Below are 26,598 nucleotides of genomic sequence, written 5' to 3' on the forward strand. Positions count from 1 at the left end.
TTTGTGTATACACATATTAAATATGCAACTATTTTAATGAACTTTAAATATAAGGTTATAACACTTACCATATATAAATTGCTATTGATGTATTACTTACACTTAGCAGCGAGTTAAAGTCGCTGCCTGAGAGTTTTCTGTACCTATGCAAATTCTGTCCTCCATGTAAAACCGTTGACTTTTCTGGTAAACCGTATTTCTGAAATACCTGCAACGTTCAAGTCATAAAAATCAAAGAGGAAACCCGACGTACCTTTCATGTATGGGCGGGGGAGAGTACAAGTGACGGTCGTAGCGGTATAGTTAACTGACATCATAGCAATCAAAGAAGGTCATTCTTATTTCATTTATTAGTTCGTCCATTCGTACGTTCTTCAGGCCCCGCCTCTCTGTTCTCAAGCGGTGCCTATTAGTGTCGGATAAAGCAACGTGGAGACCCATATGCACTGAACTTTTGGGACCAACACCCCATGTCCCTAGTCGGCTAGAACGCCAGTGCCCAGTCCATTGCACTCAACGGCAAAACACTACGATTTTGCACAGATTAACTGATTGTCATAGGGAAATACAATGTCAAGCCTTCTATCGGAACAGAACATTGATGTTTAACAATTGGCTTTTTTCAAGTCATAGTCATTCTATTAGTAAGTAAAAAAACATTTCTTTTGTCACGGTCTAGAGTTGCCCCTAAAAGTCGCTGGGCCCGTAGGCAGTTGCCTACTGTGCCTAATGGGTAATCCAAGACCGGTGCCAATAGGCATTGGTATTGAATAAGAATTGCTGATCAAACAAGGTGCACCTCACAAAAAAGTTTCATTTTAAAACTTTAAACGTAAGAAATACACCGTACATAAGGTTTCGTGTCAGCTGCGGTGCACATGCCCCTTGTACACATTCCCCGGGAAATCTGACCATATTTGTAAGTTGGTAGTTAAAAAGCTACATATGCGTAGACAGACTTCCTTTGTATAATAGGTTTACATACAAAGCGTTTTCTTCTGAAGAGATGCTCATTATAAAACGAGCGCCTGAGCAAATTTCAATGCGTATACATTTGAACTAACCCGTTTTTGCGTGACGTCATTTGCGTTGGCTCCCGACTGAAGCAACACACTTTTATCCACGGCGCAAATAAAAACACGGGAATCAGGATCGGCTCTTATGTTCAACGTGAGATTGGTTTGTGGTGCAACCTGATTCCGGTCAAATCCAAGTACTACCTGGAATGCATGAAACGATAACGGTCAAATGACGTGACTGACCCGTTTTTGCTCTAGAGATTATCGCTCAAGAGATATTTAACCAAGCACACGGCTTACGTCTTGATGGGCAAACATACCACGATGGGCTCAACAAGAACAGAACATATAAGTTTTAGTGGCAGTGATAAAAATATTTGCTAAATAAATCATTTAGATATAACTCAAAGATATCACATTGCCTCCGTTTTCAAATCACCACTTGAGGGTGAAGATAAAAGCTGTAAAACTATTACTTTTGGTGTTAAACTTAAATCTATAGCATTCACACGACTATAATTTACTTACTTCATTTTTCAAAGACATTTCCACATTAACCTCGATACCATCGGCTATGAACTCGTGTGTTTCTTTCTTGTAATAGTATGCCAGAATGTACACCTCGGGGGCCATAACTGACGTCATCTTCACCGAGAAAGACGTTTGTGTGGAATACATTCCCATGTAGTGAGTCCCCAACAGCCGCCCAGCTTTGATAATCTGTAGGACATGTTTACATAAACATTGAATATCGATCACTTCTCACTTACATTCTGGAATATGTGATCGTTGGAGCCCACGTTTACTTAAAAAAAGCCATGCTTTTTGATTGACAGTGGGAGAAAGGCTAGCCCAATGTCGAAGGCATGAACAATTAATGACATATCCCATTGGTTTCTGGTTTTATTGCGCAATATTTCAGGGAAATTCAGACCACAGCTGGTTAGTGTGTGGCTATGATACTAGTTAGTAAAAACATAATTTTGAATGAAAAATAATACAATTATAACGAAAAATCAACTTCTCTGATAATACAAATTTCACTCTCAAATATACCCATAACAAGGTATTCAACTCAAAATGACCCGAAAATAGGGTGCATCGCTTTGATCAGCCTTTACTATATCGATTGTAAAGCGATTTCCATGAACTTGGTCTTAGTAAACGCAGAAAGGAATTTTTCTTTCTGAAAATGTACATATCTTGTAATATTGTTGACAAATGCTGGGACAAATTGTAAGAAATAACACGATACACAACTCGCGTGACCTATCGTCATTGATCAGACCCGATACAAGCATAAAATCATCAGAAGTAAAGACACACCTTCGCGTTGGACCAGTGAAATCACTCGTGGGTTGAAAATGTCGGCCAGTTGAAATGTATGTAAACAAAGGTTTCAAACGGCGCTGGACAGTTAGTTTTCATGCATTATGTAACGGCAAGAACGGCAAGAATGTTCTTTTCATACGTTTTATTGAATTATGGTACCGATATCCGTGATCTTTGCAGCGAAAATGCCCTTTACTCCCTGAAGATTTCAGTTTTGGATCGGGTCTGATCGAAATATACAATCATACATATAAATACACTTTCGAGAAGCGCGTGATAATAATACATAATACTATATGCGTGTAAATAGCATACTATTATTAAGTCATTATACGATAAATAATAAATATATATTAACGAACGCCTTCGCGAATTAAAATCATTATATGCGATTACCAACCATGTATGAGATCCCAAGTATACAGGGATTTTAAATAGGTTGTATATGAGTTGCGCTCTGGGAAATCAGTGCTTGATTCATTTGAGGAAATTATCGTCTCAGAATATATTGTCCAGTCCGCACAGGTAAATCAGGGACGACTCTGTACATCTAAATGTGATTTTCGTTTCGAAGATATTTCCTTTAAAAGAACAATTCCATAAAAGCGAAAAGTGTCATCCCAGATTAGCCTGTACAGGCCGCACATGCTTTTCTGGGACGACACTTAACACACTTTTCCAGAACGCGACTCATATATAATATACAATCTACAAATATTCTAAGTAAGCTACATATGAAAGTACCACTCACATGATAGACGATCTTTTGCTGTGGCACCACGTTACTAGACAGGGAAAACTCCGTTTGCTCGCCAACCTCAAACAAAACATGGCATTGCTTGTTAAGCCTACACAATTGAATTGTGTTAACGACTGACCCGCTACATGCGACAATAGGTCTTACGTTATATTATTCCAGCATAGCTTAAGCCCAGCCAGCGCAGTCGAGTAGTTTGGTCAGGCGCTACCTGGTCCGCTTAAGAGACTGCAAAACCTTGCGTGAAGATATAGTGGACAGTGTAGCTTCTGACCAGACTGCGAGACTGCGCAGGTCACATGACGCGGGTAAACTGCAATTGTAAGTGTTTACACAATCGTGGTTTTATTTAAATAATTAGTATCATGGTGATTTTTATGAAATTGCTGGAGATGATGGTTTCAAAAATAACTTTGATAATGATTAAGACTTAAATTTGAAAATGATGATGATGATTAGGAAAAAAGTGAACGAAAATTAACATATACACGATATTGACACCGAAAGAAAATTGACATGACAAAATACTGGTCAATGTGGAACATCTTTGGGCCCAAGCACTAAGAAAACTTTAAACCCTAATTTTTGCCCTGTTTATTCCAGATTGAAACATATAAAAAATAACCACATATAATTCCAATGTTCTAATTGGTTAATCTTTATAGTTGAGGCTTAGCTTGAGGATGAGAATGGGCCTAAAGTGGAATATGGCGTTGTAGAACGTTTTCGCCACTAGTACTACCAATACTATTGGTCGTTTTTTAATGTTTTGACAGTTGTGCATGTAGATGATTGCGTTGATAGTAAATAAAACACAGATGATGTGGATTATGAAGGTGATGATGAAAATTACGACGATGATTAAGTTGTTGGTTAGGGTGATGTTATACGTATCAAATATGATGATAATGAAGCCGATGATGATGCTTATGAAAGTTGTCATTATTATTAATGATTTTGATTCGAAAAAGCTGAACATACCTTAGCAAATCTCGATTTCATTTCCAGATTAATATATGCTCTACTCTTTGTACGGAACGATTCGATATTTTTGGTGATTTTCTTGTCCTTAAAAGAAACCTGCAAAACAAAAAGGAAACGATGTTAATTTGACAACAATGTCACTTCTGAGCAACACGGTACCGTCAAAACATAACATGCTTTGGATAAATGATAGAGGAAATACTGGATTGCTTCCGGACTAAGGCCAATGAGCCTCGATGTCGGAAAACGGGGTTTTAAGGCATATGCGTAGTGTCGTTTCAAATTAGCTTCTCTATTCCGCATAGGTCAATCAGGGACGACAATGTCGACCTAAATTGGAACCGAAATGTACCATAAAAGCGTAACGTGGCTCCATGAATGGCCTGTGCTAAATGTACAGGCTAATATTGGTCGACGCTGTTCGCAGATGAATTAAGCCCCGTTTTCTCAGAGCGAGGCTCAAAAATATCGCATAACAAACTTTATTTAGTATCAGATTAAAATTACTGAGAAGTCCCTTCAGAGAAAGTATTGGGGATTATTGTCCTTATTTTTTTTCAATATTGTTAATAATCTTACATAATTTAAAATGGGTAGTTCTAAAAAATCACGTACCTCGATATGACCCGACAGTGCGTTTTCTGGTATCTCAAAATCTATCTTCATGACGCCATTGCTCGGCACTGCAATGTACGTGTCGGGCGCGAGAATTACCCGACCGTCACGGAACGGGGATACAAAGGTCATGAGGTTAGCCGATGGGCTGTTCGGGGGACGAAACATCCGCTGTGGGGTGCTGTCGTTGAATGTGAAGAACGTCGCACTGACCTTGACCCGTTCACCATTGCTCACCAAAGGTCGACCGTCCGGTTGGCGGATAATCACCTGTAATGTTTGAAAAATGATATCATTATCAAACATATTTGGTTTTGGGCGGTTTTAAATTTTAATTAAGATGCTACATCGATTGGATTAACATGGATTATTATGCTGTTAAAAGACACGATAACTAAGGTTTATTCATATATGCCAATTAAGTGGATACATGTTCATATTTTCATAAATCATTTTCTTATTATACCATGACTTGAGCTCTTCATCTGCGAGTTAAAATCGCTGAAGGGGATAGTTAAAACTACAAACAAAATCTGTAAAGTTTAACGTACATAAGTGCTGAACGGGAATCCTGGTCTATAAACGTCGGTGCTATATGTTAGAAACTCGAGCTCTATGGCGCTACTATGAAAGGAAATTTCTTTTTGCAGGATTCGGACCTCGCCAGTTTCGTACTCTGTCACATTTGCTTGCACCGACAGGGAGTGCTCACGAAGGTCAGGGTCAAACTTGAGAAGAGTTTCCATCGGGAGGCTGAAGTCGGCTTTTCCGTCGATCTGAATAAAAGATTGATATTATCTTGACTTTACTCCCCGATTATTTTTTTAGTAAAAAAATTGCTGAAATTAAGTCATCCCGTAAAGGAATTCGCAGCGAGTAAAGATGTAGAGCGAATATTACTACAAAATAAACGCTTGTAACTTTCTTGCTGATATAGATGGGAAGTGAGCGGCATTTAAAAATTAATACTAGTAATAAAGAGTATAAAACGGCGAAAAATACCTTACTCGGCATAGACTATCACGTGTTTACCCCCTTTGTATAGTAAACGTTATAAGCTTTTGCCAATAAAAGAATTGTTGTACCATTAATATTTGTTTTATTTTCTAAGAACGTTTCTTACTAAAAATGTTCAACCGACGTGACGTCTTCTCGATTTTTGGTTATTAAGTCCATTGGCTAAAGCCAATAGACAAAAATTATTAAAAGCAAAAAAAAAAAACACAACTTAAATGCATTATCATTATTATCGTTTGAACCCAAAGTCGCTCAAATATTGTGTAATTAGATACATATAATTGGTGCATGCTCTTTGAAAATGTGGTTTAATACATGTGCGTTAAGTGTCGTCCTAGATTTGCTTGTGCATTCTGCACAGGCTAATCAGGGACGACATTCTCCGCATAAATTGGATGTTTGCTAAGAAAAGACTGTCTTAAACGAAAAATATAATAAAAACGGAAAGTATCGTCCCAGATTAGCCTGTGAAAACTGCACAGACGGAAAGTATCGTCCCTGATTAGCCTGTGAAAACTGCACAGACGGAAAGTATCGTCCCTGATTAGCCTGTGAAAACTGCACAGACGGAAAGTATCGTCCCTGATTAGCCTGTGAAAACTGCACCGGTAAATCTGGGAAGACACTTAACGCACATGCATTTAACCCCATTTTCTCAGAGCACGGCTCAAATATAGTTTCCACGGCAGTCATAACGTGTGTTCACGATTTTTTATATGAATACATACAGTTTGCCACGTTTCTACCAACCTTAAACTCCGTTCGTATCGCAAGGGGTTCATAGAACTCGTGGCCCCAATTCGGCCACTGTTTCTGTACTTGAAGGATAACGTGACCGGCAACCGGTTTGCCATATGTGTACCTGTAAACGAACAACTTATGTTGTATTGTTTTCACAAATCACTTTCCTCCTTTAACAAAACAAATGGTGATTGGTTCAAGCTTGCGTATCACAAAACAATTGGTGTAGATCATAACATACTAAAATACTATCGTATATTAATTACACTCTGATATTTACAGAAATGTGGAGAAGAAGATTGTGCTATGCAGGAAACGAATAACCATAACATGTACAACGTATTTAAATGAAAACAATATGTGCCAGCTATGGAATTAGTATTGATTTCTAATTCATGACGTTTTTACCACAGAAATTGAAGCGGAATGATGCAGAAGACAACTGTTTAGCAATTATGTGTACCCAATCTAGCATTAGCTAACATTATACTCGACAAAACTGTCAATACTTGGCCATGACGGATCCTTTCAGCTCTGGATTTTCAACTGTCCCAAACGGAGGAATGTTGAGTTCCACTTCAAAAGTTGGAAGGACTAGACAACAGGAAATATATGAAATAAATCGAATTAACAATAATTGAAACGGCTGGCGCAATTCATTACAATCTATGCTAGTGTGCTTACAGTGATGTGTAATTCAACTCGTGCATGTTTTCGTGCATAATAAACACCATACTCGATATAAACTATGTAACAAGAGCAAATGTGGCGATCCAAACACATATGCACTATTTTATACTGTTTTTGAGACACGCCGACCTACCATATTCGTCCACTATGAACTGAACGTGTTCCGTGTATGAGTCATTCGTATCCTGAAATGTTTGAAGCTCAATTTTACTGCTTATTTTTTATAGACAGTTATATCTTACTTTCGTAATTTTGTGGTTCAATTATTGCAATTTACATCTTTGAGATCCAATTACAATAACCCATTTGAAATCGAAGATATAATACGCTTGAAGTATTTACGACTACCACATATAGAATATATTCATTAATGCATTAACATGTCATGAACAGGTTATTATTTAAACGGCTTTTATGCGATGTTTATTATATACGATTTTTAAACAGAGTTCAGATGTTATAACAATAGCAATAGAAGTCATTTACAAGTACACTAAGAGGCAATCCATTAACACATATTCATTGTCAATGACAAAAACTGTATAAATCGTTCAAATGCACATTTGACCGAATCAATTATGAACTCGCATTGAAACCATGTCATCACAAGGTCCATGCATGCGATTAAGCTTGGGGCGACTTGGTGTTAAAATATAACAACAGAAAAATATATACTTTTTAAAGAAGATTTTAGAAATTATTATAGACATAATGAAATGTTTATTTTTAGAAATAGCAACAATGTGGAACAAAAATCATAGAAACCACTCGTTAATAATGATCATTACAAGAAACATTAAAACAAGTGGCAATATTCATAATTCTATGGACTGAAGTACATGCGTATAGTGACCACAAGCCCGCCATACCCCTCGTTTAGCATGTATGGTCCACTCTTTCCCGAACATAGACTGTGTCGACAGTATCAGCGAACCAGAAACACCAAACGCACTTCCGGGCTCGTTGGTTTCCTTAATACGGTTTCCTGACGGGTCCTACGCCGTGAAACAATCGTAAAATTGGTTACCGGTAATTATTCATGATATGCTACACAAATACGTGGTTTGTAATAAGTCATTGAAAAATAAATTTAAGCCTAAATTTAAAGATTAATTTATATGCAATCAATATTAAAATATTCTTCGCACATTATAAATGTTAAGCGTGTACCGTTTGCTTGTCGGAACTCTATGCACTAATTCAAAATGCAAAAATCAGTCATACCTGAATGACATTTATTTCAATAAATGATTTTTTGTTTAAATGTTAATGAACTTCTTTCTTTGATTGGCTGACTAAAAAAACTGTTCAGGGCAAAACTAACATGTAACTAAACCTTTGTTATTATTTTACTAAAAAAAATATATAAATGCAAATAACTGCATACTGATAATTTCATTTTAATGAATATTTGTTTAATATATAAAAAACTTTAAACACATACGCATTTATTTCAAGTTTAATTGTCATTTATGTTTATTTAACACCCTTTAACCACCTGTTGATTTTGTTATGATTTTTTTTCTCGGAAATGCGGAAATGAGACTGACTTAGTATGTTGACATATTCTTTGTAAATGTATGTGTTTAGACAATGTACTATGTACAAGTCTTGAATAAAATGTCTGTCTGTCTGTATTTAATGTAATTGAGCTTTAAGTTCAGTCGGGTTAATTCATGAAATAATTTCTGTAACAAGACAGGTACGTCGTCTTTAAATTGTGTTTAACAAATGAATTATTGTTTAATGCATAACACGACACTTCTTCACAAATGCATTACAAAATGTCTACCTTTTACGGTAATTTAAGCGTTTAAATACTAACCTTAATGGTGATATTCAATGGGACTTTCCTCGGCTTCATCTCATTATCCAATACAAACACTCGGTATTGCACTGTCAAGTATACACATAGCATAATAGTTTTTTCTTGATAAATTAGTGCAAACAATAATCAATGACAATTAAAAATAACAACACAATACCAACAACGTAAATGGACTCTCTACGATATTAACATTGACACATACAACAACACAAAAGCTATCGGCTAAAACAAACACATTACAAACAACTCTTAAAGTATGTTTTACGTTTCATGAACCGAATTTTTCAAAGTTTTTTTAAGCGGAAATGAAGGTGAAAAGGGACGCTCACACTTAACTTACCGGTTTGGCCAGCTTTGTACAGCTGCTTATCAGTTTGAATAAAGATGTGGTAGTCTGGATTAGGATCTGCATATCTACGTTGCAAATCTACAGATGCTACTTTTTCGAATTGTTTGTTGCCGGTCCCTTTCAGTACCAGCAGGTGTCTGTTAAGCCAGTAGTACAGTTGAGTTGAGCCGGTGAGTTTATGCAAATCTTCTTCATTTGGCACCTTTGATATGTAAAAAAAGCGCGTTTCATTATATTGTATGATATTATACCAACAGAAACATATGTTTTCCGTTTAAGAAAATCATTACGATCATCGCTTATCCCAAAGCGAGCATACATGTATACGAGTTGATCTTTTTTTTTTACAAAACAGATAACGCATTGATGAAAATACGTTCAAAAGAAGCAATGAACATCAACGAAATTAAGGAGTTTTATACAATTGCAAACACTTTTTGTATGCAGAACACGCTTATCATCTTCAAAGGACATAACGAGGTTTGAAATCTGGAATACTTGTTCGTATTGCTCATACGAAACAGACGTATTTTTTTGTTTTACATTGAATACGAATGAACGTGTCGGTATCGGCCTAATCTGTTCTTCATTGAAACAAAGGGCAGTTTTATATATGGTACCATTATAAGACAATTAATGAAATTGATATAACATTCCTTGTTAAAATTCATGTGTTGGTCTATAATTGCGAAAGTATAATGCTTACCAAGAGATCGTATCTATCGACACTCGAATAATAATAACAGTTTGAGCTTTTCATTTGCTAGAACAATAACCATAAGCTATGAATGACCAATCGAATATTTTGTTAGTAATAGCAAACTTTTAGAAAACAGTTGACGATGTGTTTTCTTATCGCTGATAAGCGTGTGATAAACGACCTCTTATGGTAATTTCCTAACATGTTATGTTTAACTCGTATATATATATATATATATATATATATATATATATATATATATATATATATATATATATATATATATATATATATATATATATATATATATATATATATATATATATATATATATATATATATATATATATATATATATAGGAGATCCTTTAGAAAGCCAACCAAATGCTCGCTTACCCATACATTTAAAAGTTTAATAACTTCTGTAAAAAAGAAATGTACGAGAACAAAACATAAACAAAACATTAAAACTTACTTTAATCTGTAATTCGGCTTCCATCTTTGCTGAAATTCACATTGTACTTAAATCAATTAATCTTTACAAATTGTATTTCAATGAAACGGAATAATTATTTTTACGCTTATTTTAACGCAAATGGTTGATAAGCAATCGTACATACATGGAGTAATAAACAGTTTCTGTTTGCATGTCATCGCAGTGTGCATTCATTTAATGTTACAAAAATTGTAACCGACATACTTGCAGTGTTCATAAACCTACGAGGAACACCATTCAAAATAATAAATCTTTTTAGAAAATTGTGTTTTGACTATTGGTCATTTAGTAAATTGCAAAAAATGCAAATCGTTTTTTACGACGTGATAAATATTGCATTCTTTAGACTAATTAAAAAAATGCACGAACACTTCGTAGTTGTATTCTTAGAATTGAAAACAATTTATAAATATTTTAATTAATATATATTAATACAATTAATTTAATATTTTTAATTCCCTTATTGGAAATAAGCATGTGCATACACATAAAAAACACCTACATATAGAGAGGCTAGAGCTTGCAGACGAGTATGTCACATTTCGTGCCTTCACGCCGTTCTGCTCGTCTTTTGCAATGCTGAACACGAGGCTAGCCTCCAGAGTGCTGTAGTAGGGTTCCAGCTGCCGGAAGTACACGGAGAAAGTTTCCCCGGGGGTCAGCGAATCTCTGTGCAGGGCGAGGTAGGTGCTTTGGGACTGGCTTATACCGGAACCGGAAGACGTAGTGGTGGTGCGCATGTCTGTACTTCCTTGAACCTGCCTTTTGGTCAATCGACACGAGATGAGACGTCCGGTTTATTTTTTTTATGTTATAGCGAATTCTTTTAATGTCATACACATCAAACAGATTTCAAACTATACGTGTATCGACATTCACTTCAATAAAAAATAGACGAGTTTTATGATGTTATAGTAGGGTAATCTGTTATTTTGAAAAATGCTTTGACGCGTTCTTGTAGATGTATATGTATGTAAATTATTTAAACAAGGTAGATGCGATTTTAGATAGCTTAAAATTAAAATACAAAACCAAACTCTGGAAATGGCCCTCTAACAACCATCCTCTTTTAGATTTTATTGCGTAATGATATGCCCACTATTAATTCAAAACTGTTGTCGTATTTTATAGAAGACGAGATAAAGTTTGCGACTGTTTAACAATAATTTCCTAAAAATACGATTCTGATTATCTTATTCAACCAATAAGTTGTTAAATGGTAATTAAATTAATATGCATTCTCTATTATTGCTTATTAATGTGAATATTGATACTATGATGTTGCATGTAATGCATACATACACGCTAACATGTTTCATTCATAGATCTGTGCCACGTGTGCGGTTTGGATCGCAGTATACAATCTAAGTTTTTTTATAGTTGACTTTCGGATGCGATGACTCCATCTTTTACCATTTTAAGGCTTTTTGTCTTGTTTTATGTATATACAATTGGTTTCTTGTTCTATTCAGAAAACAATCGGGTTCTAACAATAACGTCACTCTTAATAATGTCTCTAGAGTATCATGATTCCTGTAAGTCCCGGATTATACCCCCATCACACTAGGCCACGTTCCCAATACGTCCTCAAAAAATATGCCAGGACGCAGTGCAAACGTGTACAACGTAGCGACGACGCAGTAGACACGGCTTTGAGCATGGTACGGCGTTCATGGACGTGAAGGACGTGGGTGAATTTGGAACATGTTCAGAACTTACGTGGCGAGAACGTGGTAAAATCAGGACGTGGTAAGAACTTGTTAAGGTCGTAGTAATGACGTAGCTAAAACCTAGTAAGAACCTCATTGACGCAATACACGCGCAGTGCAGACGTGGAAGAGTGTGTGGCGATCGCATTACGTTGTCTCTAGATTGTCACTACGTTCTTGCTACGTCCGTCGGGTTCTCACTACGACCCTTCCACGCTAGTGTTGCTACAATGGTACGTCCCTACTACGTTTTAAAAAGACCGCATTAGGTTCTTAGTATGTTCTACCGGTGCTTATCACGTCTAAGGTACGTTTGCAGCAGGCTCAAGCCACGACCATGTCACTTTCTGATGGTCGAGTATAAAAACTGGATTCACTTCCCTTTCACTTACATTTCAATATAGAATGGACAACCAAGAACTTCTCCAGCATGTTGCTGTATTGACTGGACAGCAGGCTCTTTTCGATGGACAGGTCGCACTATTGCTTGTGAGAAGGAGAAGGCGGAGAAGAAATAGAAGATAGCCCAGGTCTTGCTGGTTGCGGCCTTGGCTGTCAGCAGAAAGAAGGCTGCGATTCGGCCATTATGACCGACTTATGGCAGAATTACTTCAACAGTCCAGCAGGATCGGTACCATGGCAAGAACATATCGTAACAAAACAATAGAGTTGGATAAGCGTTTTGGACCTAGTAAGACTGATAACTAAATGTGTTCCTGGTTTTACGTATGATTGCATTTGACATTATGTGATGTGTATAATTTGCTTTGTATTGGTAATTCAATTATGGTTTGTTAAATTGGTTATGAAATAAAATTTGCATTTATATGTACGACTCAATTTATGAATCTTAACTCTGTTGGTTAATAAGTCATACTACAGTTAATGTATAATAAAATAAGCTGTTATAGTGATACCTACGTATAATGCCGTCTCGGATCAGCCTGTGCAATTCGCACAGGCTAATCCGGAACACCACCTTCCTCTTTCATTGAATTTTCGTGCAGACATACAACGCGGTGAGAACGTGATGGGCGCGTGGTAAGAACGCAGTGCTATCTTGGCGGTCGTAGTAGCAACCTAGTACGAGCGTAGTTAAAGCATAGCAAGAAAGTCTTGGACGTGGTACCCGCCCGAATACACGCGCAATAAGAACATAGTGGGAACGTGTTGGACGCAGTAAGAACTTAGCGCAAACGTGGTATGAGCATAGCCGAAACTTGAGAAATGCATTTGTTTACAATTTTACCCCGTCTTCGCTACGTCCTACGACATTTTCAGGACGCAGCGCGGTCTTCATGAACGTGGCCTAGTGTGACGGGGCCTTTACCAATTAGACAGAGTAAACAACTGCCTATTGGCCCCGAGACGTTTAGGGGCGTCATGCGACGTAGACGTTAGAAATAAATACTTGACAAAGCCATTTTTTTTTAATCAATGTTATGCTCCGATTAAAGGGATGGCCACTTTAATGTCTTGCCAGCCTTTCACTGGTATGCTTATTTGAACGAATGAATCGACTGGGCATTGGCGCTCTAGAAGGCACTAGGCTGACTAGGGGCCTGGTGCGTGTGCACCGAAAGTATCACTGCCTATGGGCCTCCACAGTAATAATCCGGCACTGATTCATGTATTTGTGTAGTGCATTTTGTGTTACTCACTTTTGAGATTATTTTTCCTTGCAATTAATAACGGAGCACAAGGTTTAATGAGGTTTCTCTTCCGCTGATTTAGCGGAAGTTTTGTGTTTCTTATATTTAATATTTTAATTATATAAGACTTTTCATTTTTTTAAATTTAAGCTATTTAATCAATTAAAAGACATTTTTCAAAATAACGAACACCTGCTAGAAAGGTCACTTTAATTTGTACTTTGCAAAACACTCGTCTAGTCAAGGGAATTGTTTAAATTGTCTCTGATATATCCACTAAAATACATATGCATTTTTTTAACTAAACGGCTAAAATAATTCATTACATGTCTATATTTTATTTATATTCAATATTTTTGTATATATCTATACGATAAATAAGTTATTTTTTATATAGAAAAACAAGGACGGAACGGAAAAAAAGCTGTTATAAAATGTAACACTATGCACGTTTCTAACTTTTACTGTGTGCATGCATTTTATATGCATACAAAAGACAGTGTTTGCATGTTAATATATAGCACTCTACATTGAAAGCTGTGAAACATATTAATACATACCATGGGTTTTGTGCCGTTGCTGGTGCAGACAATGGACTTTGTGCCGTTGCTGTTGCATGCAAGGGACTTTGTGCCGTTGCTGTTGCAGATAACAGAGTTTGTGCCGCTGCTGTTGCAGATACTGGACTTTGTGCCGTTGCTGTTGCGGATACTGCGCTTTGTGCCGTAGCTGTTGCAGATAATGGACTTTGTGCCGTTGCTGTTGCGGATACTGGACTTTGCGCCGCTGCCGTGGCTGATAATGCCAGCACAATTGCAACAAGTCGCATTTCCATTTCGACCCTATGCAAACAACTCGGTTGTTTTTTTCAGTGATAGTTTACCTCTGTATAGTTTATTTCAATAATTAAAATGACAAAAATTTCTGTTTTTAGTCTCTTATGTTTTGCACGTTTTACTTCCTGAGTTACCGCACTATAGTAATCACAAATGCACACGAATATGTCCAGTGATCTCTTTTATACAGGGCTACAAGCATACATAAAGGCTAAACAGAATAGAAAAAAACACAAGGTGACAGTGAATTCACCAACCAAACGAGCTGGAGGTGTTCGATTAATTAATCAAAAACGTGGAAGTTGTGACATGTAAAACGCAATTTACAGACGACCACGAAGCTTCTTCTACAAAAGTTTTGGTAAATATCACGTTTAAGTCGACGAACAGGCACGCCCGATGCCGCGAGATATTGACGGCCGTCGGTAAATTAATGAATGTAGTTAAGGCCGATACCGCCGGCTCTGAAAACTGGGAACACTTGATACGCCGCCTTAAAAGTACAACACAGAACACTTGATACGCCGCATTAAAAGTACATTTTAGAGTTTTGTGAGCCTCATTCTGCATGTGCGATATGTGTCATAAATGAGCATGTGAAGTCATAAATGAGCATGTGAAGTCATAAATGTGTATGTGAAGTCATAAATGAGCATGTGAAGTCATAAATGAGCATGTGAAGTCATAAATGGGCATGTGAAGTCATAAATGAGTATGTGAAGTCATAAATGAGCATGTGAAGTCATAAATGAGCATGTGAAGTCATAAATGAGCATGTGAAGTCATAAATGAGCATGTGAAGTCATAAATGAGCATGTGAAGTCATACATGAGCATGTGAAGTCATAGATGAGCATGTGAAGTCATAAATGAGCATGTTAAGTCATAAATGAGCATGTGAAGTCATAAATGAGCATGAGAAGTCATAAATGAGCATGTGAAGTCATAAATGAGCATGTGAAGTCATAAATGAGCATGTGAAGTCATAAATGAGCATGAGAAGTCATAAATGAGCATGTGAAGTCATAAATGAGCATGTGAAGTCATAAATGAGCATGTGAAGTCATAAATGAGCATGTGAAGTCATAAATGAGCATGTTAAGTCATAAATGAGCATGTGAAGTCATAAATGAGCATGTGAAGTCCGCACAGACTATGTGTCGTCATAAATGAGCATGTGAAGTCCGCACAGACTATGTGTCGTCATAAATGAGCATGTGAAGTCCGCACAGACTATGTGTCGTCATAAATGAGCATGTGAAGTCCGCACAGACTATGTGTCGTCATAAATGAGCATGTGAAGTCCGCACAGACTATGTGTCGTAGTAAATGAGCATGTGAAGTCCGCACAGACTAATCAGGGACAACTCTTTCCGCTTTTATGGATTCGATTAGCCCGTGCGGATTGAGTAACCTGTGCGGAATCCACAGGCTTATATGGGCCGACACTTGACGCATTGGCATTAGGCGTTTTTTTACCCAGAACGAGGTTGAAATGCTTGAAATCACTGTAGTAGCTTTAACAATGAATGACAAACGCCATGGCTACGATTGCCATGACATTGTACTTAAATAGTGTTATGTTAAATATACAATCTAGTGTTGCGGCAGATGTAAACTACATTCAACAAATTACGACTACTTATTCGATAACTTGCATTATTGTTATCGGCAATCAAATTTACACAGGTATTGATACCAGAAACATCGTTTTTTTACGTGTGTTTTTAATGTTTGTATTATTATTTTTGTAAACTCGTTTATTTATGAGTGTGACTTTTCTTCTCCGGTGTCGCATATGCACGCAGCTGTCTCAAATGTATGCAACAAATATGGCATAGGACATGAATATAACATGATAGTTGTGGTCTGGTAGTATATTGGCGATGCTGTATTCGAGGTTGGGATTTTGGACCTGAGGTATTTCTTGTAGGTGTCTTGCGAGTGTCTAATAAAAAATATAAACGGATTTTCCCAATGTCAATACGAAAGCGATGTATATTTCTGATTCATAACACATACCAGTGGAATATTTACCCAGAGCCTTGAATTGTACAGGGCAAATACCGCATAACTTTAGTCAGACAATTTATAGGGGCAAAATATATTATTATATGCAGTCTGAGTACCAACAATTACGGCTCATCTCACGCCTATGGCGTCCTAATAGTAATGCATACTTCATACACAATCGTGTGTCCAGGTTGTGGTAGAACATTATGGGTTAAACCGGAGTTATTTTGTTGGCCTTTAATGCGGAATGTGTATTTTGCACAAATGGAACATTATGATTCAGTGTTAACAAAACTGATATACAAGACACATGGGTTTGAGTGTAAAGGCATCGAAATTAAGCGTCTGTTACAAGTGGAATTGTTTACCGACGACAAATGAATTCGGATTTGAAATCGCATCAACATTAAAATCATGAAAATAAACAGTACCTTTTAGGAGTTTTTGTTTGTTGTGGACAATAATCACATATATCTTTAATGTGGTTTTTATGTTCGTGTTTGTGCCGCAGGAGTAAATACGCGTAAACATCAAATGTATTGTTGTTCAGGGCGTAAAACAAACAATACTAAACATGCACACAGAGGAGGTAAACGAAAGCAGTTTATACATCGCCAACAGCAAAATGAACACACAGACTATTGCCAAACACATCTCGCATTCGTGACTGATGGATGCGTCAGTAAAACTAAAGAAACAACAAGTGAATAATGAACATATCAACAACATAACACACGTCCACAAACACGTTAAAGTGTCTTTATTGTAACACAATGTAATTTCCCATTTTTTTCATTTGAATGGTTTCCGTAGCGATCCGACGGTTCCCTTGGCGATCAGTGGTTACCAGGGCTCACAGGGGTCGGGGCAGTACTGAAGGTACGTCTCCAGCGTACCACTGTCCACTTGCATTAGGGCCGTGTATGTCGTCAGCTGAGGAAACATTTACATAAACTATTGGTTATGCCATACCTAAGTGTCTTGAACATGCTTTCTGAAATTTAAGTCAAACATACAATGTTTGACATATGTGAACCATACAACCGGAGAGATTAAAGGACAGGAATATTGGAAATCGAGTTCAGACCATTATACTTTTGTGTGGGTTTGTGGGTAAAGTGACACCAAAATTCGGGCTTTTATCTTGAAACAGTTGTATGTACTCCCGAGTTACCGTAGTTTGGTCTCCCTAGTTACAGCGCAAGTTCTACGGTTTCTTGTGTGCACAAGCACCTAATTTCTCGTTTTCAAAAACCATTTAAACGTAGTTTCTTACCTTATTAAGAACAGGTTTCGATGACAGTACGTTGAATAAGCCAGCAAAACCAGTATTCTGGAATACGAAAACGAATAAATGTGGGATAACACTGATCAACCATTTTCCAAGACCATGTTAATCGGATGTTTTTGGGTCAACCTTTACTTATAACATTTAACATCAAATCAGAGAGCGGAGAACACATTTAATTAGCGAAGAAGAAAAATTAAACCCAAGGCTCACCGGTCAATCATTCGACCTTTAATGGCTGCTTCAGAGTTTTACTAGTAATTCTTCTGCATTGTCAACATATGTTTTTGTTATAAGAATGAAAGAAACATATTTTACCAGATAGTGTAATACGATGCTGGTAAATTTTCCCTCCTAAGTGAACAATAATCAAAAATAAAATATCGTACATTCAGCTTTCATCCATTTCATAATATTGAAACTACAACGCTGACATACACATCTTGGTAACGCGACAATTATAATTGCTCATATTGTCTAAAACGCAAACAAACGTTTATAACTAGCGAAAAGATGTACCTGAACTCCCATGGCCTTCATGCATTTATTGGCGGGCCCCCGGCGGTCGTCAAGGAAGAGCGGCGCTTTCCAGTGGTCATAATTTGTCTCGAGAACGTACCAGCCGCCCGCCGTACTGTCTGTCATCGGCCACACGTCTGTGCCGTTCACATGACGGTTGCGTGTGATCACACACCCCTGCAACAATGGCATGCGAGAAAGCAGAGATCCCCAACACTAAACCCAATTCTACAACAACAACAACAGAAGCAGCTCTATTTCTACTACTTATAACAACAATAATAACAATATTTTAATGATATATTTTAATGATAATGTTCATCATCATCATCATCATCATCATCATCATCATCATCATCATCATCATCATCATCATCATCATCATCATCATTATCATTATCATCTCCATCATCATATTTTATTTTGATGCTATTTCCTTTGATTTAAATAGCACTATTATGTTACGTAATTATCATAATAATGTCTATCTTGAAGTGTCAAAGAAACGCTAGATAAAGCCCATACCTCCCCTGGCTTTGTGCCGCCAAGGATGAAGTAAGCGGGAGCTATCAGTTGAGTGTTGGCCAGTTTGTCACGTGCCTCCTGGTAACTTCCGGCGCTCTCCATCGTCTCGCGGCTCAGGAAGCTCATCCAGTAGCCCTTCTTGTCCCGGATGTACTCTAGGATGCCTATAGCGGAAGTTGTGCCGAATAAGGTTTTAAGGCGAAATTTTGCCGAAAAGCGCCTTTTTCTTTATGAGGCGCGTAGAATTGTCAAAAACGACATGTTTGAAACCCAACATATAATACAAAATGAAAGTGTCGTTACGGATTAGCCTGTACTTAACACTAAATAGTTTAAACTAAACTACAAAGCTAAACTACAAAAAGGCCAAACTAATTCAAGTAGGCAGGCCGAAGGGTATATATCTTCAAAAGCGTACAAACAAAGGATGAACACCATTCTCGTATCTTGGGAACATTCAATAAGCCTGGTTTTTACAGACGAGGGCATATATATACACGTGGCATTCGACAAGAAATGATAATAAAGGTTATGCGTATTTGTAATTATGTGAATAGAATTAAAGTTGAGCCGGAGATGTGCATACCCATGTATCCTCCATCAGCGTTAAACCTCTCGTCCATACTGAATGTAAACATCCCCTGAAAATTAAAAACGGGCATACATGTCAATGTTTACGATATCTTATGCAAACAGATGACATCCTAGAACGCATGATTGTATTTTACATTAAAGATAACCAATAATTACTTAGAGTATTACTTACATACTGTATTAACTCTAAACATCAGTTTATGATTTAAGTCGGGTTGTTTAGACTGTTTAAAAATGTTCAATTCAGCATTTCTAGTTAATATTACACATGCTATTTAGATTTATGTTGATTAATACGCTGACAGGGTTGTATTTTCTTATCACGTATTAAGGGCTGAAGATATTTATATACTTACCGGTTTGATGGCGGTCAGGACCCCGATGTAGCCCGCGTAGTTGACGGACTTGAAGAGGGTCTTGCCGCCCCGCTGCCAGTCCAGCGTCACTATGGCGGGACGGAGGATGTCCGTTAGCTGCCACGTTCGGTTCTTAACGTCCCAGCTGCAAGGCGACTTACAAATGAGCCGTGCTCTTCGGAAAGCGGTTTTATGCATGCGCGTTAAGTGTCGTCCCAGATGAGCCTGTGCAGTCAGCACAGGCTAAAAAGGGACGACACTTTCCGCTTTTATGATACATGTTTTTTCTTTTAAAAGAAAGTCTCTACTTAGCAAATATCCAGTTTAGGCGGAAAGTGTCATCACTGACTAGGGAGGATACGTTACGCATATGCATTAAATCCCCTTTTCACAGAGCACGGCTCAACTGTGTTATTCAAATTCTTTATAATTCTTTATAAATACTTTAATGAACATTCTGTAAAAATAATTGCCAACTCTAGGTTGTTTTTGGACACTACTTAAAGTAATACCTTTGGCCTTACAGCACTATGGAAAAGTAAAGCGTAATCGTATCTGGAAACAAACAACTTTGTAAACTAAGATTTTAAAATCTTGTTTATTATTACTGTCCACTGCTTCAGTTCTAGGACTCATGTAAGGGCTTTATTCGATAATATATTTGTAATATTGTTCCAGAGCATAAGGCCTCAGTTGTAAGACTTATTTAGTTCATATGGCTGTACCATAAATCGAAAAGCAAGGTTGATTGGCTCATGAATTTGCGTAATAACAGAGAAGTACGCATGGTAAAAGAAGTTATTTACCCAAGGAATAGTCCGAAATCGAGGTTCCTTGCATGGTACATATTTCCCTTGGCATCCTGAGACACAATGGACGTGCATACAGTGAACAGTTCGTAGAAGATGTTGTAGATGAACAGCTCGCCTATAGAAGGGAATGGAGTGCATAAACGTAATACATCAGCTGAGCTTATGCCTGTGAGAATTTGATTTATCAGAACGATCAACTGTTTAAGCCTAAGCCCCCGTCTACATTGTTGCAGCATTGGTAGCATTTAAAACAGCAATACATTATTTTAATGCCAAATATTTTATTGTTCTAAATTTATATTGCTAAAAATTATATATTATATGCCTGTATGGCATAGACCACTGTTGACTTCATTGTGTGTTATATGTATGTGTACTCATGGGCTTCAAGCCTAATGTATTCTGAAATAAAACCTATCACACACATTTAAACAATAATCAAAATTAAATGTTGACTTTGGCCACCAACAAATAACTATAATAACCAACTAAACATAATAAAATACTGAGCTCAGGCCGGGGATTGAACCCACGACCTCTAGAGTGGTAGACACTTTAACCACGTCGCTAAAGAGCTAGCCCAACAGCACGGCTGTTGGAAGTGACCTTATTTCACTACACTTCTCCCCCTTCTAATGTTTAAAGGCCCAGACACGCCTGCAACAGCATGTCTTTCATCCGCATGGCCCTCCCAGAAACCATTAAACAGCACAGACCCATTCCCGCATTCACAGTTCTTTTCACCTCGTCGCCATTAACGTGAAAATACTGAGCTCAGGCCGGGGATTGAACCCACGACCTCCAGAGAGGTAGTCAGACACTTAAACCACGTCGCTAAAGAGCTAGCCCCACAGCAAGGCTGTTGGAAGTGACATTATTTCACTACATAAATCTCAATTATATGTATGTTATGTGCAAAAGCATGGCTATATAAATGTCAATCGAGGCGTTTGTGATATAAGTTAACTTTAAAAATAATACAACATACCGGTATATCAAAACATCCATTTATGTTTTATCCACTTACTGCGTTAAGTAAAAACAACAAGTTTTTCATTATGCGATGCCGAAACATAAAGGATAACGGTCTTCATTACGCAGTCGACCATTGCTTGAACAGAGTTTTGTTTCAATCTGCGTTTAGTCTGATACCTATCATTATGCCAGAGGCATTCGCCATCCCGGTCAGCTCTTCCTTGTACGGAGACGGGAGCACTTGGTCCAGATTGTCCTAAAACACACATAGAAATCAACATATAATTAACTATGGTGGCCACGATTTGTCTTCAGCAAAAACACACATTTAAAAAACACATTCGTTTTGCTATGTATACATGTTTATGAAAATAAATATGGTTTATGCAAGTAAAAGTGAAGAAAAATGAGCGAATCTTATCAGCATCCGATTGTCTATCATTTCAGGACAGTGACAGACATAAAGGATGGCAATAAATACAACACAGCACAAAACAGTAAAACTCAAACTGATATTAAACTGTTGACACTGCCTTGGAGCGGTCAATGGCATTTATTTGGGTTTGGGCACATTTAAATAACTGCTTATATAAATACATCACATGTAATAATTGAGCTCCTTTCTGCGAAAAAACAGGCTTAATGCTTTCCCAGAAAGATCGTCCATTGCGAGCAGTCCGCAAAGGCTGATCAGGAATGTCGCTTTCCGCTTTAATGGTATTTTATTTTAAAAGAATTGTCTTCCATTTTAGTCTGCGATCGTCGTCCCTGATAAGCCTGTGCGAAATGCATAGGTTAATCTGGGATGACGATCTACGCAAATGCATTAAAACATGTTTCCAAGAAAGTTGCTCACTGTATCTCTCATTCACCAAGTGACTCACCCCCAGCAAGTCAACTATGGAGATGATCTCTCCGGATCCCCACTCCATCAGAAACTTCTTCATCTCCAGGAGTATGGCACCGATCTGTAAAATGATCCAAGTGTAAAACAGTTTATACATTTAATAAATTATTTTATAAATTATGCTTTTTATAAGTATTGTATAACCGGATTTTATTGAAATTTAAATTTGAAAATCACCAAGGCATGTAGTTTAATTAGTTAATTCAATAAAAAGTGCGTTAGACATAAACGCCCGATAAATATGTTTTAGATAAGTATTAATTAATATCTTTCCCATACCAAATTGTGTCAAACTATGTTATACATATTATGCATCTTATCATATCACCTGTATCATATCAGACTATAAACCGAATCGCTCTGACAATTTCAAAACGTGTGCGACATTTTTGTGAATTTCCCAGAAAGTCTTAGTGCATTTTGATTAAAAGATACGATAGGCGATTTTTTTTGGGATGTTATATTCTTATAGATACCTCTCGATGTTTGTCCGCACCAAGTTGCAGCCATCTTTGCTCCGGAGGAAGGTCAAGGTTGATGACGTAATTTGGTACACGTCGACTTATGGAAAAGGCATTGAATTAGACGGTAGACTAGTAATGAAGTGTTACATGTATATTTGAGCCTCTTTCCATGAACACTGGGTTCAATCCGTTTACAGTATCGTCCAAGTCCAACAAGGCTGATTAGGGATGATGCTTTCCGCATAGACTTGAATTTCATTTAGAAGATACTTCATTTAAACGAAACATTCACTAAAACGATAATAGTCGCCCCTTATTATGCGGATTACATAGAATTAATAGTATGTTTAAAGTTAGGATGACGCATATATCATATGTTGTCCATTGATGCAGAACATAAACATACACGTATTTTAACGTTTTGGCACACTAACTGGTCACTGCTTTAGAATATAACATTTTATATTTGAAGAGTGAGTTTTGGTAAAATAAATCTGAAGGGCATATGTGCGTATACGTGCGTCAAAACAAAATTACTTTTTAGCACCAGCGGCAACGGTGTACCGTTACTCGATGTGAGAGGTGCATACAAAGACCATTAATTAAAGTCTATATAACGCTCAAAATCAACGAAAATTTCGTAATGTATTAAGTAAAATAAAATTAAAACCTAACCAATCAGTGTTCCTTATAGCAATAGCCACAATTTCAACGCTAGATGTGGTATACATGATTACATAGATTTTTGTAGATACAAAATGTTCGTTTTTATTTATTTGTGGACACAATAAATTCCATGCTAATTTCCGGCGAATATATCTATTCATACGAACACTAAAATGGTACAATGTTATAACCAAAATAAAAACGAGCATTTTGTATCCACAAACATCTATTTTACCAGACCACATCAGGCGTTGAAATTTTGGCAATTGCCATAAGGAGCAATGATTTTTAATTATTTAGCTTTATTTTACGAAATATTGTACGAAATTTTCGTTGATGTTGAGTAGTAATGATACTTTAAGTAGACTCACTCCTTTGGTGGTGGGTATTGTCCCTGTACACAACTGTCGTTGTACTGAAAAACAAAGTAAGCATATAAAGCACTTGAATTTCACCAACATTCAATTTTGCCTGATACCATTCGCAATTCGTCATATTCGTCATATTCACATGTGTGTAAATCTTCATTAGCTTATTCAACTTCTGTGAACGGGGTTTCCCCTTTTCGCAAAAGATTGTTTTATACAGCATTCACCATTTGCAGACACTTTGAATGTGCACTAAATTAACCCAGATTATTCGGACGCGCATGTATTATAAGTTCGTCTATTAACACAATTATATCTACGCGTTAGTATCGTGCATGATTGTATTACTCAGCAAAAGTTACAAGACTGAATAGTTCATAAGAATATGTCTCTTTCTTTCTTTCTTTCCTTCTTTCTTTCTTTCTTTCTTTCTTTCTTTCTTTCTTTCTTTCTTTCTTTCTTTCTTTCTTCTTCTTCTTCTTCCTCTTCTTCTTCTTCTTCTTCTTCTTCTTCTTCTTCTTCTTCTTCTTCTTCTTCTTCTTCTTCTTCTTCTTCTTTTTCTTCTTCTTCTTCGTCTTCTTCTTTTTCTTCTTCTTCTTCAAACTATTTATTCTTCTCTAGTTCATATTAATGTATCTACGCATGCATTTATGCCAATACCTTAACATTTAATACAACTTATCCAATAAACTTGTTAGGAACATGTATGCAAGGGGAGCTTCCGACCCTAGTCAGACTTATTGACGAGGGCAATAACAATGTAAGAAGCAATCAACACCTCATTCAACTTATGTAAAACTTATGGAATACTGAAACGTCACATCATATCAAAGTCAACAAGATTTGCCGACATCTTATGTTCTAGACGATTATTAAACCCTTTGCATGCTGGGTAATTTGTCATCTGCTAAAATGTCGTCTGCTGAATTTCTAAAATTAGCATTTTCTTCGATTTTTTTCAAAGAATACTATCAGAATAGCAAACAGTTTGGATCCAGATGAGACGCCACGTTCTGTGGCGTCTCATCTGGATCCAAACTGTTTGCAAAAGCCTTCAAAATTCGGTTCCAGCACTGTAAGGGTTAAACATTACCATGGAAGAGAATAGCGAAACTTTTGTGTGGTGTTTTTTAACATGATTAATTAAGACATTAAAAACTTCGCATTACATCCATCTGTAAGTTTTTTTCAGCAATGCGTTGTTTTAAATTAAAAAACACTATTTAAACATTTCACTGGTATTGTTTTCAATACAAAATAAACTGATTTTAATTAACATCTTTATTATTTGTGTATTCTAGTTTTTAAAATAAACCAAAACAAATCGTGTCCCATAAGGACATTAAATAAAAGCAAGCATGTTGTGTTCAAACAGTTAATCGACAAATAATTGACCTTTATATTACATATGAGTCGTGCTCCGTGAACAAGGAGTTTAATGCATGTGCGTAAAGTGTCGTCCGAGCTTAGCCTGTGCAGTCCGCACAGGCTAATCAGGAACGACACTTTCCGCCTAAACTAGAGTTGTTCTAAGAAGAGTCTTTCTTTAAACGAACAATATCATAAAAGCAGAAAGCGTGGTCCCTGATTAGCCTGCGCGGACTGCACAGGCTAATCTGAGATGACACTATACACACATGCATTAAACCCCCTTTTCACAGAACACGACTCATATGAGTATTTTACTACATTGGGCATGTGACTCACCGGTGGAATCTGCCCAGCAATCAAGGACAGTGTCAGACCGAAGACGAGCAAGGACAGCATGAGTGTATCTGAATAAAAAATACAACGACTAGTCAATAATAACAAATTGCAATTGTAACGAAGACGACGGCGACAACGACATCTATTATTACTACAACAACTACTTCTACGACAACAGCATTGACATTAATAACTACTATGACAACAATAACAACAATGCAGCTGCAGATAATAATAATAATAATAATAATAATAATAATAATAATAATAATAATAATAATAATAATTATAATAATAATAATGATAATAATAATAATTATTATAATTATAATAATAATAATAATAATAATAATAATAATAATAATAATAATAATAATAATAATAATGATATTAAAAATATAAAATAAGGTCAAGAATAATATTCAATATTCAATTACCTTTTTGCTAACAGTATTTCGATAAAAACAAACTCCGAATAAAAATTGTATGCCCTATATAAGAATAAATATCAACCAAAATGATACCATGCGAAATATACATATGGCGACGGTTTATCAGTGGTTTGTTTATCTTTTTGCTTACGGGACAACTCATATACTCATTTATCTATTAACATTGAACATCACAACAATATAATAATACAGAACTAAGTCACATTAATACACATATTATCAGTTTAT

At 36.7% G+C, this 26,598-nt stretch overlaps 5 protein-coding genes across 7 annotated transcripts in view; 3 read left to right on the forward strand and 2 right to left on the reverse strand.

Moving 5' to 3' along the window:
* The window catches only part of LOC127880183 (magnesium transporter NIPA2-like), a 266,381-nt gene that overhangs the window by 91,689 nt on the left and 148,094 nt on the right, over positions 1 to 26,598 (forward strand). The window lies entirely within an intron of this gene.
* LOC127880185 (magnesium transporter NIPA2-like) overlaps positions 1 to 26,598 on the forward strand; it is a 247,351-nt gene that overhangs the window by 72,659 nt on the left and 148,094 nt on the right. The window lies entirely within an intron of this gene.
* LOC127880190 (magnesium transporter NIPA2-like) overlaps positions 1 to 26,598 on the forward strand; it is a 263,454-nt gene that overhangs the window by 55,519 nt on the left and 181,337 nt on the right. The window lies entirely within an intron of this gene.
* On the reverse strand, positions 65 to 16,267 carry LOC127878602 (CD109 antigen-like). The gene is made up of 19 exons (XM_052425126.1): positions 16,263 to 16,267; positions 14,450 to 14,684; positions 13,251 to 13,317; positions 12,630 to 12,831; positions 11,031 to 11,230; positions 10,508 to 10,536; positions 9,324 to 9,534; positions 8,981 to 9,051; positions 8,025 to 8,150; positions 7,289 to 7,340; positions 6,975 to 7,059; positions 6,475 to 6,586; positions 5,259 to 5,483; positions 4,708 to 4,977; positions 4,090 to 4,188; positions 3,103 to 3,168; positions 1,548 to 1,739; positions 1,065 to 1,220; positions 65 to 208 (listed from the first exon to the last, which is right to left on the reverse strand). The coding sequence occupies exons 1-19, from the start codon at positions 16,265 to 16,267 to the stop codon at positions 65 to 67; spliced, it is 2,547 nt and encodes an 848-aa protein (XP_052281086.1).
* On the reverse strand, positions 17,481 to 26,494 carry LOC127880193 (acid ceramidase-like). Its single transcript, XM_052427469.1, has 13 exons — positions 26,356 to 26,494; positions 25,919 to 25,986; positions 24,215 to 24,258; positions 23,190 to 23,274; positions 22,691 to 22,774; positions 21,984 to 22,062; positions 20,826 to 20,946; positions 20,020 to 20,164; positions 19,656 to 19,710; positions 19,070 to 19,233; positions 18,545 to 18,721; positions 18,014 to 18,070; positions 17,481 to 17,670 (listed from the first exon to the last, which is right to left on the reverse strand). Exons 2-13 carry the CDS (start codon positions 25,976 to 25,978, stop codon positions 17,581 to 17,583), a joined length of 1,161 nt encoding a protein of 386 aa, XP_052283429.1. The 5' UTR covers positions 25,979 to 25,986; positions 26,356 to 26,494; the 3' UTR covers positions 17,481 to 17,580.

This window comes from Dreissena polymorpha, chromosome 4, assembly GCF_020536995.1.
Source record: "Dreissena polymorpha isolate Duluth1 chromosome 4, UMN_Dpol_1.0, whole genome shotgun sequence".
Taxonomy (NCBI): Eukaryota; Metazoa; Mollusca; class Bivalvia; order Myida; family Dreissenidae; genus Dreissena; species Dreissena polymorpha.

Bases quoted from the DNA above. Each gene is read 5' to 3' on its own strand.
- LOC127878602 (XM_052425126.1), bottom strand. The intron at 7,060-7,288 runs GTAGGTCGGCGT...CCTGTTGTCTAG, and splicing joins GTTCATAGTGGACGAATATG to TCCTTCCAACTTTTGAAGTG. The intron at 5,484-6,474 runs GTTGGTAGAAAC...TCTTTTATTCAG, and splicing joins CGATACGAACGGAGTTTAAG to ATCGACGGAAAAGCCGACTT.
- LOC127880193 (XM_052427469.1), bottom strand. From the start codon at position 25,978: ATGCTGTCCTTGCTCGTCTTCGGTCTGACACTGTCCTTGATTGCTGGG. The intron at 20,947-21,983 runs GTATCAGACTAA...TCCCTTCTATAG, and splicing joins TGCCTCTGGCATAATGATAG to GCGAGCTGTTCATCTACAAC. The intron at 20,165-20,825 runs GTAAATAACTTC...GTCGCCTTGCAG, and splicing joins GATTTCGGACTATTCCTTGG to CTGGGACGTTAAGAACCGAA.